General features: G+C 38.2%; 1 protein-coding gene across 2 annotated transcripts in view; it reads left to right on the forward strand.

Moving 5' to 3' along the window:
- The window catches only part of PTH2R (parathyroid hormone 2 receptor), a 168,952-nt gene that overhangs the window by 28,092 nt on the left and 124,214 nt on the right, over nucleotides 1–16,646 (forward strand). Inside the window, exon 1 of one of the 2 annotated variants that reach the window (XM_053597514.1) lies at nucleotides 15,662–15,846. The exons of the other annotated variant lie outside the window; for it this stretch is intronic. Coding sequence (XP_053453489.1) covers nucleotides 15,772–15,846 — 75 coding nt within the window. The 5' untranslated portion in view covers nucleotides 15,662–15,771. Of the gene's footprint in view, nucleotides 1–15,661; nucleotides 15,847–16,646 lie in introns of those variants that run through there. 2 annotated transcript variants of the gene reach the window in all.

Below are 16,646 nucleotides of genomic sequence, written 5' to 3' on the forward strand. Positions count from 1 at the left end.
GGAGTCAAAATCACATCATTTGCAGTGATATTTGTATACATCGGTAACATTAGTTTTGTGATGGATGGATTTTAATGTAGACACCTAGATGGTTCTACAGATGGCTGTACATTATTGATGTAGACACAGTATAGCTGTAGAATTGGATTTGTGTTTTATTAACATCTGGGCTGTATCTGTGTCAACACCTTATTGACCTGTAAGGTGTAAACTAGTCAATGTATGTGAAGCTCTTAGCACTACACCTGGCACATTGCAATCGGTTGTGTGTATTTGTTTGTGTGTGCGCACACGTGTGTGTGTAAGAGAGAGAGAAAGAGACTTTCTAATATTTATAATAGTTTGGGCTATTATAATAAAACATCATAGACAGAGTGACTTGAGCAGCCCACATTTCTTTCCCACAGTTTTGGAAGCTGGCAAGACCAAGTTCAAGGTATGGAAGATTAGGTTCTTGATGAGGGCCCTTATCCTCTTTTGTAATTCCTAATGGTTTGAATCACAGATTTCTTACTGTATCCTCACATTGTGGAGGAGAGAAGGAAAGGATGGAGGTGGGAGAGAGAATGAGAGAGTTCTCTTCTCCTAGGGGCAGTGATCTCATGAAGAGGGCTCTGTGCTTGTGACTTAATTACCTCTGAAAGGTGCACCTGCAAATACCATCACATTGGGGGCTAGGGATTCTGGGGAGGGGTCACAAGCATTCAGCTTGTAACAAGTGAGGTGTAAAATCTCAAGAATTTATATTCTACATACAAAAGATCATTAACAATCGGCAGATTTTTAAGTTTAAATGTTAATTTATAGTCTGTGTTTTCTTTGTTTTAAAATCCTCCTCTTCCCTTTCTTTAATTTGTACTTTTTGAACTTATGTATTCAGGAGAATAACATTTTGACTAAACATTCTCCACTTTTTTTTTTGCAGTTTTTGGCCAGGGCTGAGTTTGAACCCACCTCCGGTATATGGGGCCTACTCCTTTGAGCCACAGGCACCGCCCTTCTCTGCTTTCTGAGATCTGGATCATTATTTACACTATTACCATTACAGTCATCCTATAATTTTTTTTGAGACACAGTTCCACTGTGTCCCCTATGTAGATAGCTGTGGTGTTATAGCTCACAGCAACCTCAAATTCTTGGGCTCAAGCAATCATCTTGCCCCAGCTTCCCAATAGCTGTGACTACAGGTGCCAGCTTTTTTTTTTTTTTTGCAGTTTTTGGCTGGGGTTGGGTTTGAACCCACCACCTCCGGTATATGGGGATGGCGCCCTACTCCTTCAGCCACAGGTGCCACCCCCCCTTTTTTTTTAAGAGATAAATTCTTGCTCTTGCTTAGGCTGTTCTCGAATTCAGGCAATCCACCCCGCTGTGAGCTCAGGCAATCCACCCTTCTCACCCTTCTAGAGGGCTAGGATTACTATGTGCTAGCCACTATGCCCAGCCTGAAACAGACATGTTGAGATAAGAATCATTATAGGGTAGAGAAGAAGCGGGGAAAGAAATGTATTTTTAGAAAGAAAATTGTCAAAAACCATGGTGAAACAATTAGACATACCAAATCAATGGCCTATATTCCTGAACTTCTTCTTCTCCTGATGTTATAATTCCACCCACAGGAGATTCAAAGACAATTTTGCAGCTAGTAGCTTACACCAGGGGAGAGAATACTAATCCAGGGTCAGGCAATCAGGAAGCACTCATGAATATAAACAGCAAATATATTGTAGCCCAGAATTCTACAGCATAGCACAAACATAAGAAAGCAATGGTTCCAAGTCACTGCAATAAACACACAAATAGCAATGGAAGATTGTTCAAACATTTCATGAATATGTTGAATGGAATAAAGTAACCTTAGCATTAACATCTTTGTCCACTTCTTTTTAGCATCAAGAGATTCTAATTAGCAATAATAGGGTATTCATACTGTGAAAATATTTTCAGTATAACTGAATTTAAGCATTAGACAGCATTATACATTCAAGGTACTGAAAAACTAAATTTTGAAGACTTTATTTTCCATTACTCTGAACATTAGGAATATGCCATATTTTATAGAGTAATACACTGATGCACAGACACAAGTCTCTAAGCAGGTTGTCTACACTTCTTGGTACAGCTCTGTGCTGTAATGCAACATTTCATCAGAATTCTTCCTTCTCATTATTTTAGCTCTTGACAATTATTATGCTTAATTAACTCAATAAATTGTGGATTACTGCCAGTTATATTTGCAGAAACCATAGTAGTTTAGTAACTCTCATAAATGCTGAAAAATAGCAGAAGCCCTGGAAGACTGACAATTAAATGCATCTTTTACTTTCTAGGCTACAAATGGAATTTTTTGGTTTTAGATTAATATGAGGATACAAATGATTATGTGAGAATGTTTGTGTTGTTAGGTAAGGTCCCTGTTGTAGTTGTACCTCTCAACCAGGAGGTGTGCCAGATACCCTAACGTTGTGCCCATTAGGTGGGAGCATACTCATTCCACTCCCTCCTGCCTTTTCCCCACCCTGCCTCCCTCTTCCCCCAAACTTGAATTAAATTGAGTTTTTCTCTTGTGTGGGCATGTATTAATTTATCTACTGGCTTCATGTTCATATTGTATACATTGGAAACTTGCTTTTCCATTCTTGTAATACTTTACTAAAGAGAATGTTCTCCAACTCTAACCAGGTTAACACAAAAGACGTAAATTCTCCATCTTTTTATGGCTGAATAGTATTCCCTGATATACACATACCACAGTTTATGAAACCATTCATGGGTTGATGGGCACTTGGGTTGATTCCACATCTTAGCAACTGATCCCTAATAATCAGACAAATACAAATCAAAACCATCTTGAGGTATCACCTCACCCCAGTGAGAATAGCCCACATCACAAAGCTGCAGATGCTGGAGTGGATGTGGAGAGAAGGGAACACTTTTACACTGTGGGTGGGACTGCAAACTAATGCAGTCCCTTTGAAAAGAAGTATGGAGAATCCTCACAGAACTCAAAATAGACCTTCCATTTGATCCTTCAATACCCACTAGGTATTGTACCCAGAAGAAAAAAAAATCCTTTTATTATAAGGACAATTTCACTAGATTTCTAGTTTATTGCAGCTCAATTTGTAATCACTATAAATGGAATTTATCTCAGGTTAGTTTGCAGATTGTTGTCAAGTGTAGAATTAGCACATTTGTATTGCTGTTATATAATAACAGTACCTTTCCCCTATTTCCAGGTTGTAAATGACCCAAGAGAAGAAGTAATGAATTATAGCTAAGCTGACTTCGCTTATCTTTAACATAGTATGCCAAATATTGATGTTTTATCATAAGCCATTAATAAGCAAAAGTTTGAGATCTTTGAAAAAGTTTTTTTCTGTTTTCTCTTGTTTTTTAAACTACTGTTTTTCTTTACAACCTCAAAAAGCACTTGGCGCATGTTTATGTGAAAGACAAATAAATTACCAGTCCTGTCTTGGAGAGGGTATTTACTTTGTCTGAGTCTCCAAATGCGTAACAGAAGGTATTTATTTTTTATTTATTTATTTATTTTTGTAGAGACAGAGTCTCACTGTACCGCCCGAGGGTAGAGTGCTGTGGCGTCACACGGCTCACAACCTCCAGCTCTTGGGCTTACGCAATTCTCTCGACTCAGCCTCCTGAGCAGCTGGGACTACAGGCGCCCGCCACAACGCCTGGCTATTTTTTTGTTGCAGTTCGGCCGGGGCTGGGCTTGAACCCATCACCCTCAGCATATGGGGCCGGCACCCTACTCACTGAGCCACAGGCGCCACCCAACAGAAGATATTTATTGAAAGCAAATATTTATTATTCAATAAATAGTAATAATCATATGTGTGATGTATTACTAGAAAACCATTTATTCATCTAGCTTAAAAATAAAATCAAATAAATAGAAAATGTATCAGGCCTTTGATTCTTAATGTTCTTTAGGCTGCAGAAATCATAGAAAAGACACTTTGCTATAGTAGGCATTTAATTCAAATATATTTGAATATATATTTTTCTCTCAGAATGAAATAAGTCTCAAAGCAGATATGTGCTCATTATCTTTAGTGAAATATTTACCTAATTTTCAATGTACACTTTATTTTTCTATGTATAGTGCATACTTCCCCCAAAAATTTTTGAGGGAAAAATAAGGATATGTATTATACATTGGTAACATTAGTTGTTACTAGTACATAAAATTTCTTGTACCTATATCTGTTCTTATGCTTTATAATTTTTTGTTATATAACATTTCTTGTACCATGCTATGTTAAAAAATAAATACTAAAATGCTAAAGCATAGAAAACAAGTACCTATAAACACAAATAAATATAAGCAAATAAATATTTGAATTAAACAATTAAAATGACATTTTTTTTCTTGAAAGTTTGGGCCAAAAACATGGTTGTGCATTATACACGGCAAAATAAATGTATGAGAGAGTCCATGCCTCACTCAACACTCCTTAGGATTCTCTTAGTCCCTTCAAAAATTTGATGCAAGAATAACTATAGAAATAAAACATGTGTTTCATGTAAAAAGAAGACTAACAAACTCCCTGTGGGTTTATGGAAGTGGATGGGAGGAAATATCTGCTTTCTGAAGCAGCCACTGTCCGTGTTCTAATCATTTCCAGTAGCAGTGGAGATTTAGTGGATGAATTACATATGTGTCCTGAGACACAGAACCTGAAAAAGAGGATGAGAAAGACAATCACGTTTTCATGTTCACGATGTAAAGCTTCTTTAGGGGTATTGTATTATTACTTAAAAAGTCATTTTGTGTAAATGTGGTTTGAGGAATGTAATTACCTCTTGAGATTTCTCTTTTCCCAAAAGTTGTGAATAATGCAGTAGCAACTCCATAGTTGACCCCCTCCCTTAAGTTGACCCAATTTTCATAGACTGGACATGCACCACAGGTATGTATCAGTACAGCATCAGGCCTAGTTCCTTACGTTGACCACCCTGTATGTTGACCAGTTGTTACAGTCCCTTGGGCGATCAACTTACAGAGGCTCTACTGTACTTACTATCTTGATTTTTGTGCCATTTAAATCTTAAGGCAGGGAAGAGTTCTCTCATTTAATGATGTCGCTTTCAATAACACAAATGCTACAATTATCGAATTAGATTCTCTTAAATTCTAGCTCTCAATCAGCACCAAACTTGATGAAAGATTCCAAGGATCAGGCAAACAGCAGGAACAGATAAAACAGTTTTTTTTTGTTTTTTTTTTTGTGGAGAAAGTCTGAGACCATTCAGCACAGCTGAATAACAAATAACACTGTTGTCATGTAGGAGGATGAGTTTTGGTTTTAGGTTTAGCAGACAGGTTTCTTTCTAAGCAATATATGCAGAGATGTTGTTCAAACAAAAGGAATAATTTCAGTGATGGAACATCTCTTCTTCATACCCCCTTGATTAACTGTATAATCACCCCTCCCTGTTTTCTAGTAAGTCATATCATCCATAAATCTGTAAATTTTATTTAAATAAAAACATTGTTTTTTCATTCCTAGTCTCCCGTTAGTATGTTTCCTGGGAAATCTGGTCATTCATATGTGTGTAGGAAAGGGTTAACACATCAGGTCTGGGGTTCATATTCCAAGTAAGGCCATCTTTCAGGATTGGCCTTGGGCTGGCTCCTGAGCGATGAACTCTAAGTCCTTGGCATAATCTGCTGGATAAGAATGTTTTCCTGTGCCTGAACCCATGGGCCATGCTGTACTAGATTGACCAGGAAGTTTAAGCTAACAATGTGATCTATGGTAAATGCCTGTTTCAGCTTGGAGCAAGGTTGAGGTGGGGCTGGAGTGTGAGCAGGTGATAAAAACCCTGGACATGAAGGCTCAGGTAAGCTTCCCTGGCAGGCAACACCTTGCACAACTTTTCATGCATCATTGCTGGGAGAATCAAGTGCATCTGTGTGATTTCACTTGGAGACTACAGCTTGAAGCTTACATATGGTTTTTCCAACTTTATCCCATGTGCCTTTTCTCTATGCTGAATTTAATTTGTGTACTTTCACTGTAATGAATAATACCATGAGCATAATAGCTCAAGCCTGAAGATGGTCTTGGGGACTCAAGTGCAGCATGTTTCCAGAGAGATTTATTTGAGGTTTTTCTTTCCTCCCTGATAGAAAACTTTGCAGGCCTGCTGGTCATCTTTTCTATAGAGTGGAGCTACAAACCTCCATGCTGACATCCCTCGGCCCTTGATATTGATATAAATACTTACCTTGTCTTTGGGATCTTAAATCTTTGTTAATAATGCTATAGAGAATAAAATATTATTTCAATAGGTCTCCAGTTAAATCACCTGGAAAATTAAACTCTTCCTAAAGTCCAAGTTATTAATATTTTTCTTAGCTTTTTGACTTATTTGGTTTTGCAGATAATGCTGCTATTTATAGCTTACTAAAATAAACATAATGCTATAAATATAACTATGCTAGTGGTATATGTCCCAAGGGTAGTAGAGTACTTGTTTATTGAAAACAACATAAAATATTAAATTCACATATTAATGTGCAAAATGTAAGTGGTAGAACTGACTTTAATAGATTTTTTTCTCTTTTGCAATATGTTGTTATTTTTCAAGAAGTACCCCGCAAAAATATCTGCTAAGTCCTTAAATTATTCAACAGTATTTCTCTTTGGGCCTACCTATAATGAAAGGATATCCCCTTCGGTAGAGTATTCTTGTATTTCTAGAAGAAGCAAGAGCTATTTGAATTTCTCATTTGGACATCTTTTTGAAATGTCTGGTTTAACTTGGTAACCTAGGAAAAATAGCAGCATTATCCAGATCACTAAGAAACACTTATGTTATTTTGGTATCAGGATTGTTATATTATCTAAAACTTTTTATACAGATCCCATTGATTTAAGGAAAATGATGTTGGTCATGGAAAAATCAAAGACTTAATTTTATCTAAATGGCTTGCAAATTAGCTCAGCAAGAGTTCCAAACTAAGAATAGTTTGTTCATTTAATTTCTAAAGCCTATTTATATTTTATTGGAAGTATGATTTTTATATGTTACATTCAATTAAAACTTTTTTTACAAAAAGGTATTTGATATTGGGCGGCGCCTGTGGTTCAAGGAGTAGGGCGCCGGTCCCATATGCCGGAGGTGGTGGGTTCAAACACAGCCCCGGCCAAAAATAAAAAAAAAATAAAATAAAATAAAAAAATAAAAAAAAAGGTATTTGATATCTTCAATTATCTAACAAATATTCAACCAGATGTATTTATATCTTTTGCACTTTTCTATACAAGCATAAAATGTTTGTTTAGGTGGAAAATGAAAGCAAATCTCAATAGTAGATCTCAATGTTTGCATGCGTTGATCTCATCATTAATTCCAGAATAGAAACTAACTGGACATGATAATGGGAGCCTGTCAGAGCCGAATGTCTAGATGGAGGTGCACGGTAGGATTATGCCTTGCTTGGAAATACTGGATGTGTGCGTACGAATTCTATGAGGAAATCATTCACATTCTTATACACACTTGTTTCTTCACAGTCTCTTCTTCCGCTTGTATTTGGGCTATTCCTAAATCTGTTTACAGCCCTTATCTTAGCCCTACTCTCTCATTTCAGATTCTCTTCAGTTTCTAAGTTCTCCCCAACCTGCTCCCTGTATGTTCTAATGTTACCTGAAATCAGTATTAGGAGAGTTAAGATTAGCATCTGTTCCCTGTGAACACCGTACCCTGCCTTGCCTTCCCATTACTACCAGGGCTTCCCAACACTTGCAGAAAGGTGTTTTATTTTATTTATTTATTTATTTTTTAGCCTCATCATCCCTGTTACCTTCTAATGCCATGCAGTGACCAGGTTCTGTTAATATATTTTCTTTCTTTTGAAGTTTCTGTCAGCTCTGTTCCTTCCTGTGTGTTTTCCTCCTTATAATTTTCAGCTATCATGCTCACCCACGTCTACCCGCTGTTGTGCATGTATTTTTTCTCTGCCTGGAGCGCCCTCTTCCACGTCCTCCATCAGGTCATTCGCAACCATTCTTGATAGACGGACTAATGTTTCTTCTGGAAACCCTCCTACCCCCACAGGGCTAAGAGAACTTGCACTGTTTCCAAGGCTCTTCTTTTGTGTGAGTGCACTAGGGACACACTGGGGACAGGGAATGACCATTCTCTTTGAAGCTCTGGTGCCTAGCAGAGATCCTGGGCGTTAACATTATTCCCAGCTGTCCTCTTGCACAGCTATCTTGTTTCACTCCACTGCATCTGTTCTACAAGAGCAAACAGAACACATTTTCCTACAAAAACATTTTTGTCTCAGCTTCTCAATGGTGTGTAATTAACTACCATGCCTTTCCAACTTTCTTACCTTAGCCAGGCTCTGAGGGACTCTGAACTTCTCACCTTCTCATTCTTTACTGACAGCCAGTTTCTTCCCATTTTCACACATTGTATACCATATCCAGCTTTTGGTGAGCTCATGCCATTCAAAACACACGAAATGAGAAGCTTGGAAGATCTTCCCACCATCCAGGAAGCCTTTTCTTTTAGCATGATTAGCCCCAAATTAACCAGTTTCTCACTCTATAGCCTGTAGCTATTTTTATAATACATATTTTGCTTATGTTGATATTTTGCTTTGTCATATAAATTCTTTAGGGCAAAATCAATATTCTTTATTTCTTTGCTTTTATTAATATTTACTTCTTACACTAAATTTTGCATCTAGAAAGTACCTAATATAATTGCTAACAAAATACCATAGCAAAATGTAGGGATGTATGGCATACCTTTTAGATGGGGGCCATAACTACAAGATGGATTCTATGTAACAAATTCAAATATTGTGAGCTGGTTGTTTGTACCTTCACATTAACCTGAAAAAAAAAAAAAGGTTAAAAAAAAATTCTTGTTTTTTTTTGGCAACGCTTCTTGCCCTTTCCCCCTTTTTAAGAGATAAAGAAATAACTAGATCAAAATTTTCAATATTCTTTCCTAATCCATTGTGAAATTAAAGGGTCATTACTTTTCTTATCTAGGTTAAATTTCTCTTTTTAGTATTATTTTGTACATTCTCCTTGTGCTAAAAGATTCAACATAAATCATTTGCAGATATGTCATACTGCCCAAAATGTGACTAATCCTTTAGTTTAACAAGAATCTCTTCTAAAAAATGTGATTCTACTGAAAAGTGATCTTTGTGGAGGAAATGAGAAAATGAACTGAGGTGCCCTTGGTACATCCGTATAGTTCTATACAAATGCTGAAGCACATTATGTAAGGGCAAGGTAGGATGGTAGGAAAAGCGAAAATGTAGAAACAGAACACCTAAGCTGAAGTCTCCTTTGCTGATGTGTGTCCTTCTGCAAGTCACTTAACTTCTTTTTGAGTTGTGGTTTCCTCATTTAAATGGGTACCACCACTAAAATGGGAAGCTTAGTTTACTTATCTCTTAGGGTCATTTGGGGGATTAGGATATTTTGCTGATGCAAATATTTTACAAAGCAAATTTATGAAAGGGATTTATAAAATGCAGAATACTATGAGTTATTGTTATAACCAGTAAATTGTAGCCATTTAATCCATGATACTGGCTAATTCAATCAGATGTTTTCCATGTAAGTCTCTCTAACTATTGAGGTAGTAAGATTTTTGTCATTAGAATTGTTTTTATTGAGGAAATATGGCTATAGATATGTAAGGATGGTTTACATATTGGGAAGAAATTGAAAGATTTTCCCAATACTGGTATTTTATGATCTTACAACATATCTAGAGAAGAACCACAGCTCTTGGAAATTCTTGATAGAAGAATGTGTCAAATTTGAGAAAACCAAAGACAGAGTAGAGTTGTAAGGGCAGAACCTTATAACCGATCCAGTTAGCATTTGGGCACAAATGATCTAACAGTTAATGAAATCATATCCTATGTCAGCAGCTGGATGAAATATTCACAGCACAGGCATAGGAATTTGATGGTGGAAGGATGTTCAATTATTATTGTTGTATAAAAAGCTACTCCAAAACTTAATGACTCAAAGTAAGTACAACTATCTAGCTCAGAAATCTGTGATTTGGGCTGGGTTCATCTCTGCTTCACTTGGCATCAGTTGAGGCAACTCAGTTGGGGCTAGAGGATCCACTTCCAACATGGCTTGTTCATATGGCTTATTACTTGGCACTGTAATTACTTGGTACTGGTTGTCACCTGGAATATCAGTTAGTGTTGAGACTTGAGATCCTCAGTGGTCTCTGTTTAGCTTCTCTGTGAGTGTGTTGGACTTCCTTTCATCAGAGTGACTAAATTCCCAGATTGAAAGGGAGTCCTAGAGCCTTGATTGGAAAGTACTGGTTTCTTAAGGCTGGAGTTCATTTCCATTGTATTCTATACGTTGAGAAGTCATAGTGCCCAGAACCATGGAGAGGAGACAGAGACTTCCCTCTCAATGGGAAGTATGTGTCAAAGGATTTGGGGGACCAGTTTCAAAACCTCTGCAGATAGAGTATGTAAAGAGAGAACAGAGGGCAGGAGAACATTAAATCTTGGGAGGACAAGCTTGAGTTGGGGTTGTTAGCTGCTGGAGAGAAAGTTCTCATCTAATTATTCAAGACACAAATGCAGCACACTGGTTATTTAACAAATAGGGCAAGTATAGATTTATGAGAAGCAATGGGATAGTGGCAAGCATATGATTATCTGACTTCTTAATTTTCTTTCTGCTTTATCTCGACTGAGGTGGGTCCTGCATTTATTAATTATTTCCTTTAATCCTGAGTAGGTAAACTTTAAGATTTGCTACTGCTTCCTTTTCATTATTTTCCCTTAAGCTACAAATTAATTATTGAATGTTTTATAATAGGCTGTGCATATTAATAATTATAATTGAATGTGATAGTGTATACAAAAGTATTCTGCAAATATCCAGCTTACTGTCATTTGTATAATTCTGTATGTACAGCTGATAGAAGTTTCTTTCACATTCTTATTACCTTATTTAATTCTCACACCAAATTTGTGAGGTAAGCTGTTGTTATTATTATTAACAACTTTCATATATTAACCAGAGAGTGAGCCGCTTGCATATGAGGCACTGAACATCAGTTTGGAGTCAAGGCAGAAAGTACCACCTTGTGGGGACACCTTTTCCCTTCTGGTACCTTGACCAGTACCTGTATTTAAACGGCCAGGCTGTTCCCTGTTTTATCTGCCTCCTTCCTGAGTTTCAGCCAGAAAGCCCTCAGGACTGAGCTTTGCAGACCTAATTTCTTACTGCTTTCTAAATCTGAAAGTCAGGTACTCACAGGAAACATTGCCAACATTTGAAAGGATTTTTTTGACACCTGGGTTTGATGAATGGGGTTCCACTCTAGGTAAAAGGGAGAGATGCTCTATTAAACCATTTACAAACCCTGCTTTGATTTCTAAACCTCTTCTAGCAGATCAGCCTTCTACAAAACTGAAATTGTGATTTTAGAGGCATTAGCAAACTTCCATCCTCCACTTCCCTTCTAACTGGCTTTCCCATTAAAAAGATGTACTCTTTTAACAACTGATGCTGCATTAACTGGTTAGGTACTTGGCGAAATTGTCAAATTACCATAAAAATTGATATTTTAAAATGTTAAATATGAAATAATGAAGCAGTGAAAAAGAACTAGAAAAATGATTTGATGAAAAGGTAGTCTAACTTTTAGTATGCAATTTTTTTCTTGGCATAAAAGATAAGGAATAAATTATAAAAGAATGATTTGGTTTAGATATATAAATTTTTTTAAAAAAACTTTTGTACTAATCAAGATATTATAAATTGGGCCAAGAACAAAATTGAAAAACATTTTGGTAATTATGTCATAAAAAATTTATTATTCTAAATATAGAGAGTACTTTTCTACATAAATAAGGATCATTCAAACTCACCACAGCCCTTTGCCCTTTTATGGACAAGGGTCACAAAACCCAAATCATCATCATCATCAGTATCATCAACAATTCTAATTATACTAAGTAACACTGAGCACTTCCCCTGGACTTTATGTTTGGTAACCTAATTTTTTCTACAAATTTTTGAGGAAGTGCGATGGACTGAATGATTTTACTGTCTCTGTCCATACGTATGTTGAAATTCCAACCCCCAAGATGATAATATTAGGAGGTGGGGCCTTCAGGAGGTGATTTGCTCATGAAGGCTCTGCCTTTTATGAGGTAGTAGTGTCCTTATAAAAGAAACTTAAGACAGATCCCTCACCCCTGCCATGTATGGTTATGGGAAAAAGACAGAAGTAGTTAATAAACAAATGGGCCCTCACCAGACACCGAATCTGCCAGTACCTAGATCTTGGATCCCAACCTCCAGAACTGTGAGAAATACACGCATGTTTGCTGTTTAAGCTACTCAGTTTATGGTATTTTGTTATAGCATCTGGAGCTAAGACAAGGAGGTTCTCTTATTCCTCATTCCACAACTGAGGTAATTAAGACTAAAAGAGGCCATTATGTAATGTTCCCAGAACAAATTCTTTTTGTAGGAAAATGTGTTATGTTTCCTCTTTTAGCAGCTAGCAAGTGGCAGAGCCAGAATGAAAACCTAGGATATCCAGTTTCAGAATGTGTACCACTTAATTTCTAACCTTCAGAGTCAAGAGCAAGAGATTTAAAAAGTAATACAATCATCGGTCAGCGCCTATGGCTCAACAGAGTAGGGCGCCGGCTCCATATGCCAGAGGTGGCGGGTTCAAACACAGCCCCGTCCATAAACTGCAAAAAAAAAAAAAAAAAAGTAATACAACAGGCGATAAATATATGAAATAGTTAAACTTAACTAATAAAGTAAAATTTAAAATTAAAATAATAATGGCACTTCATCTTTGCTGAAATTGTCAAGACTGATAAATACCAGTGAAGGCAAGGGTGCATGGAAATGCTATATAAGACTATATAATGGAATTAATTTATAAATATTCAAAACGAGCCTTAAATTTGAGCATATGGTCTTAAGGAAAAAATTAATTGTAAAGAATTTACGTGAAGACAGTAGTCAATGATTCACATTAAAATACATGTTCAAGGATAATCATTATAGTGATTCAGCTCATCTTAGGTAAAGTCTGTTTTAAAAGCATGCCAGCTGATTCTGGTGCCACTGGTCAGGAAAATAGTGGACCCCAAAAGACAAAAATAAACTAACAAATAAATAAACAACAGAAAAAAATAACAGACCACTTTCTCAGAAATAACCAATTTCATTGGGTTTGTGATTTGACCAGGATTAAATCCCTTCATTATCAAATCTCCTTTTTCATTTGGAGATTGAAAATGATCAGATTTTCCCCTGCCTTTCATTGATTTTAAGGGTTGACAAGATATCATTTGCAAAGAGATTTGGTGGTAAGTCACTCCATCAAGTTTGGCAAACAATTTGTTTTCAAAAAGTTATCAGTTTGTGGGTAATGTTGACTAATTCTTCCAAATTTACCTGTTTTATAAGCAATTATATATTTTAGGGGAAGAGCCACAAAATATTGATATTACAGCAATTTGTGCAATTAATTTTTTACTTAACATTTAACTTATCACTGTTTAATTAATCTTTAGGCTTTGAACACTTTCATTCTGGAGCCTGGAGCCTGATTTATCCCTGTTTGTGTGAATGGACCACTTGAAAAGGATATGTTTTACAAAAGTTGATAGTAAATTCCAGTGTATAGGACTTTCATCTTATTTTACTGAATGTTTAGTTAATAAACCACTTGGGTATCTCTTTGTTGTGATGTAGGGTTTCTCAACTGTGGCACTATTGACATTTTAGACCAGACATTTCTCTGTTCCCAGCATCTGTCCTGTGACTTGAAGGGTGGTTAGCAGCATGCATAGCCTCCCCACTACATGCCATTAGCTTCCAGTGTGACACATGAAAAATGTCTTCACACATTGCCAGATTCTCCAGCGTGGAGCATGAAAGGACTCCTGGCTCAAAACCCATGGTATAATGGAGAATAAATCAGCCTCAATTTGGGGAGGTGGAACAAAGAAATAAAAAGAACAAGTGTGTGGAAAAGTGTTTCTAGTTTTGTGATGCCTAAGGAACATAAAAAAATGTAATAACACCATTGTACAAATAGGAGAACAAATGATCAGCAGTGCCATAAGGACAGAATATCTGGGCTGTGGGTAAATACTTAATGTTTATTTTCTTATCTATCAATATTGGTAACAAGAATACTTATCTCTTGGAGTTCATATAAAGATTAATTTTATGTTAAGTCCTTAGAAGAGTAACTGAATGTAATACAGCACTGAATAATGTAATCTATCACTATTATGACCATTACCTTCTTGACTGAATATAGTAATGTAAGAGGTAACAATTCTAAATCATTTAATCAAAGTGAGGGTTTTGGGTAATAAGGACTATACAGACTTCTATTTTGAAACGAGTTCCAAACAAAACCCCCAAACCAAACAAGAACTTTAAATCTGTGGTAGAAAGTGAACTTTTGGGGGTAATTTTGCAGGCCTGTGCTTCTGTGTATATGTTGTATAATTTAGGTCCTGCTATTTCAAAAAAATACATGAGATCATTTAGAATACATATACATAATACAAAACATACTATTAAAATAGTGAATGTTTACAGATGTGTAGAAGTAGAAATGTGTCACCTCTCTGAAGTGGTTTAGAGCTAGCCAGCAATCAACAATCTATACATTTTAAAAGAAACGTAGTTTTCATTTTGGCAGCAAATGAAAGCTGATTTGGGAGAAATCTCAGATCATTGTCAAGAGGGGATCAGGGAATTACTCTTTAGGAATTATTTCATTCTAACAGTATCAGATCCTGGAAGACTCAATATCACTCAAGCAAGGACCCTGGCATCTTGATAATTATGCCTCCAAAGGAAATAAAGGAACAGGCTTGGTCCCAAAGGAAGGTGTTTACATACCCATACACAAAGGGTCAAAGAATATTGGTTGTCTTTCTTTAATGCCTGTATTCAACATTCACAACACTATAAAGAAATGACCCAAAATAAAAATATATTCTCTCTCTCTCTCTCTCACACACACACACACAATTACAGGCTTAGTAGAAAATTAATCGGAGAACTTCAGAGGGCTGCAGAGACTGTTAAGTGAACAACCGCAGATTCGTGATGGCCTGGCCTCGGAACCTTTTAACCACATTGTCCGGTGTCCGGTTGGCTTATGGTCAGCTTGTGTCAAGATCAGAGGGAAGTTCTGGTTTTTATTCCCCAAGGTCCCAGGGCGCCCTCAGAGAAACAGCATTGAACCCAGGACTGAGTGGCAGGAAGTACAGACTGTGAGCTGGGGGTGGCGGCAGCAGCGCCTTCGGATCCGTCGCCCCCCTTCCCCCACCCCGGGCCCCTGGGCTGCGGGACCAAGAAAGGAGCGTAGGCACCTGCCAGGCGTTCCTGCGGCCGCGCGGGGCGCACTCGGAACCGCGGGGCGTGGGAGACCCTCTTCCTGCCGCGGGCAGCGCGGGACTTCGAGTCGAGCCCGGGAAGCGAGCCGCTCTACTTGGAAGACGAGACCAACCCCGGACCGCGACTCGGCAGGATCCGGGCTCCGAGACGCGCGTGGAGCCGGCGGCCGGACCCCGCGCATCCTCGGCTGTCCGCCCTGGGCTCAGGCGCTGCAGCTGCGCTTCGTTCCTGGCCACAAGTTTGCCTCGCGTCAGCCAAGTTGGCGAGTTCGAAGCTTCTCCAGGCTTTGGGAGGAGGGTCCCTGCTTCTCGCTCCAGCCGTTCGGGGTATGGCCGGGCTGGGGGCGTCGCTCCACGTCTGGGGGTGGCTGATGCTCGGCAACTGTCTCCTCGCCAGAGCCCAGGTAAGAGCCAGTGCTCCGAGGCACCTGCTGCCCAGAGCCTTGGCCAGGACTCAGCGGTAGCGAGACGGAGACCCAGGTGCGCGCGAGCCGAGCGCTCACACACGCGCAGGGAAGGACACAGGGCAGCGCACCGGGCAGGTTTGCCAGGCGTTTAGTAGAGTTGCAAAGACACGTGCTTTAGGCAGGTGAAGTCCTGGGGCTGGTGCCTTTCAGTCCGGGATCTTGACACCTGTAACTAGGAGTTATTTCTGAATTGGCTCTGGATCAGGAGTGTGAGACCAGAAGTTGAAGGAACTTTTTTTACTCTTAAACTCTGTAATCCGCATTTAATTAATCGAAATTGTTTTTGTCTGCTGGCAATTTACCGTTGCTTTTGCGAACTTAAACTTCGAGGATCGACTGTGATCACTGGCTCTCTCTGATACAGAGTCGAGTATCATTCATTAAAGCTAGGGGTCTAAAAAGAACAAAAACATTAAGTACAGCTCAGTTGTTAAAGTTAAGAATACCTGGTATTGTCCGATCCTTTACAACACAGCTGTTTTACAATGTGCAGGGCACAATTCATACGCGTCTTTCTTTTTTAGTCAAATGACATTTGTGATTTACAGTCAGCTTTTCAGATGAGCTAGAAAGACACGCGTGCAGTGGCGGATGTTGAGGGTTAAGAGCTCTACGAATTTAGACGGAATCAAGGTTATTCCTCTCCGGTTCGGTGGGGGGCGCAGGTAGACCGTCAAATAAACCCCTGTTAAAAATAATTCTTTTACTGTGAGAAAATTGTGGCATTGGTTTATGCA

The sequence above is a fragment of the Nycticebus coucang genome, chromosome 7 (genome assembly GCF_027406575.1).
Source record: "Nycticebus coucang isolate mNycCou1 chromosome 7, mNycCou1.pri, whole genome shotgun sequence".
NCBI lineage: Eukaryota > Metazoa > Chordata > Mammalia > Primates > Lorisidae > Nycticebus > Nycticebus coucang.